The sequence below is a fragment of the Populus euphratica genome, unplaced genomic scaffold (assembly GCF_000495115.2).
Source record: "Populus euphratica unplaced genomic scaffold, PopEup_1.0 scaffold270.1, whole genome shotgun sequence".
Taxonomy (NCBI): Eukaryota; Viridiplantae; Streptophyta; class Magnoliopsida; order Malpighiales; family Salicaceae; genus Populus; species Populus euphratica.
In genome coordinates this window covers 147,354-150,180 of record NW_011500151.1, presented here as the reverse complement: position 1 = coordinate 150,180, position 2,827 = coordinate 147,354, and the positions used below count along the sequence as shown (strand labels likewise).

Genomic DNA, 2,827 nt, shown 5'->3' with positions numbered 1-2,827 from the left:
AGAATTAAAAGAAAAACTATGAATATATAATGTTGAATTCAATATCAAGTTACATATTTGCTAGTTAAATACTCTATAGTTGCTTGCTTATTTGGAAATTATGTACATGTATAGAGAACAAACGAAGAGTGGATATGGCAATGCTTGATCTCATGCCGGCATGTCAAACATTTAAAAAAGCCAATGCTTCTTTCTTGCTACTCTGGTGGGGACATCTGCAGGCATAGACAGCATCCATTAAAGCTATTAGTTTGAAAAAAATATTGCTGTGCTGAGGGTAAAACAAGCTCCGACTATTGGTCTGTCCCTCACCTCCAGTTGCATACAATGAATTGTAATGAACTTCGCTCCAAAAGCTCAGCCAAAGTTCTGGAAACAAGAGCAGTCATTATATCAGGAAGTAGAGAATAATGAAAAGATAGCTCGGCGAAATGGAGGGGGGGGGGGATTTCATTGTTAAAGACAGCTTGACTTGCTTGATAACTTAAGAATTGTTTCTGCGGTGACCAGATTTATTATAGATTTTTTCCGCAAAGAATTTTGTAGGATAGCCTACTTTGAAGAGAGGAAAAGTACAAAACAGGAAAATCAAGTATAGCCTACTTTGAAACATGTAACAGGTTATAGTGATCCATCTTTGTTAGGAAAATTCTTCTTCTCAATTCCCCATCCCTTATCCTGGTTAGCTTCAAAATTCCCACAACATTGAGAAGCAGAGGAGGTGATAATTAGGAAATAAAGTATCCAGCTTCTCTCAAGACAGGTAAAGCACGCAGACTTGCAAAGGTAGAATAATAATAAATAAGATTTGGACTTTCAATGTACTCTACAGTAATCAAATTTAACACAGAAATCCATTTAACAATAAGCATGATACACATGTTGTGATGACCTCTGGGATATGGTATAAAGATTTAGATCTACCTCTTGTGGGACTTTTGTCTTTGGGCATGATCTCGATATAGCATGTGTCCCGGAAAGACGTTACCAAACAAATTTTGGCTCCAAACTGAATTCATGCCCAAAAGAGGTCAAGGGATAACCATTGCATAACACAAGCAGATAATAGTTACAAAAAACGAAAACAATTAGGCTTCATGTATATTCTTCAGGGAAATGGATCCATTCAATAAATTAGAAAAAATCAATAAAGGAGCAAAAAGAGTTAGATTTCTGCTTACTTGATCTGCCGCTGCCTGTAGAGTTAGATGATCCCCCCACTCCCCTGGCCTAGTATCATGGAAGGTTTCACACACAAAATGAATTAGAGTGCAGCTTAATTTTTTGTAAGCAGGGTTTCCATTTTTTGCAGGAAAAAAACTAGCATGCATCACCATAGAAATCTAACTTTTTCATCTTCTTCAAATAGCTTCTGTACTTCATGGGGACATATCCCTCATATGATTTTCTGAAATGCTTTAGCTGAAAAGGAAGATAAATGAAACAATGATAAGAAAATAGTAGCATGACAAAGCAATTTCATAGAAAATATATAAACTATGTAGTCTATATAGCAGACTCATGCACAGCACCAGACACTTGGATGTATTAGAAGTTGGCCATTAGTAGCATTTTGCAACATGCATAACCTCTCCATCCCCAGGCATGATGAATTAGTAAAGTCATGTGTAGAGATGTATCAACAATACCTGCTTGACTATTTTCTTCCTCACATGTTTGTGGTAATCTGGACTGCGGAACAATTGGTCTGCTAATGCTCGAAACTGTCAAATAAATCAAACCAATGCTTTGTAAGCACTTCTGTGATGGAGTTCTCACAGTGACTTATAGGACTCAATCAGACATCCATGCTAGTACAGTTACAAATAAACAGTTCATTTGAAGAAATGAAATTGGTAATTGTAGCTACTACACCTGGCAATTCCCATCGCCCTCGATTTGCAGTTCTTCTAAACCATATGTTGTCAACCTGAAAGAAAACCAATTATTAGGATAAACAAAAGATAAACCATACTCTTTGCATATAAAAGAAACCAATGTTTTGAAATCAGATGGTAAAAACCATTTATTCAATATTTTAACAATATGCACATTAGATGCCATCAAGCCAGCATTTACAATCTTTACTTAAACAGCACAAATCAAAGTCTATACGTGGAAAAATATGCTTGCCATGCTCAAAACAAATCTACAAAAAGGATGCTAGCAACTGAAACTAAATTCATTACAGGAATGAGAAAAGGCAACCACGTAAAAATAGATAACAATTATAGGCCCGCCACATTACATAATAGCTAAAAGTGAAATGCACCAAGTGATCCAAGAATGAATACGAAGCAGTATGAAGGGTGCATCACATTACATACTAGCTAAAAGTGAAATGCGCCAAGTGGTCCAAGAATGAATAAGAAACAGTATGAAGGGTGGATGAAAAAATCACACCCTTTCAGACAGCCGCTCATGGTCTAAGGTTGCATCATTTACATCAGGTATCTCACCATTCACCCGTGGAGTGTGCTGGCAAAACATTAAATCTATGATTATTCATATGGCTTAATAAACACCAAGAAGTTATTCAACAGCAGGAGGAAATAACAAAACAAAAAAGGACAACAATTATGTGTATTTGTTTACCTCTTTACCTCTCACTGGTCAATATAGAGTATAAACTAGGTTAAAATAAATATATAACCAATCACAAGCGTTGAAGGAAGTGCCAGATATGTTGTATAATAACAGCAGTTGTTGAAGAATCCAGTGAGCACTTCCTACTCTGTTCCTCAACACACGTGCTTGTTGCAAGCTAATGTGAAGGTAAAGAGAACATGCACAAGGCAACCCTTGCTCTCAGCAAGGAACTACAGGT

The 2,827-nt window shown here is 36.5% G+C and overlaps 1 protein-coding gene across 1 annotated transcript; it reads right to left on the bottom strand.

Moving 5' to 3' along the window:
• LOC105110946 (OTU domain-containing protein DDB_G0284757-like) lies at positions 1-2,784 on the bottom strand. Its single transcript, XM_011006161.1, has 8 exons — positions 2,404-2,784; positions 1,876-1,929; positions 1,650-1,724; positions 1,349-1,422; positions 1,182-1,230; positions 925-1,009; positions 313-369; positions 1-215 (listed from the first exon to the last, which is right to left on the bottom strand). The coding sequence occupies exons 1-8, from the start codon at positions 2,488-2,490 to the stop codon at positions 172-174; spliced, it is 525 nt and encodes a 174-aa protein (XP_011004463.1). The 5' UTR covers positions 2,491-2,784; the 3' UTR covers positions 1-171.
• Positions 2,785-2,827: the final 43 nt, after the last annotated feature.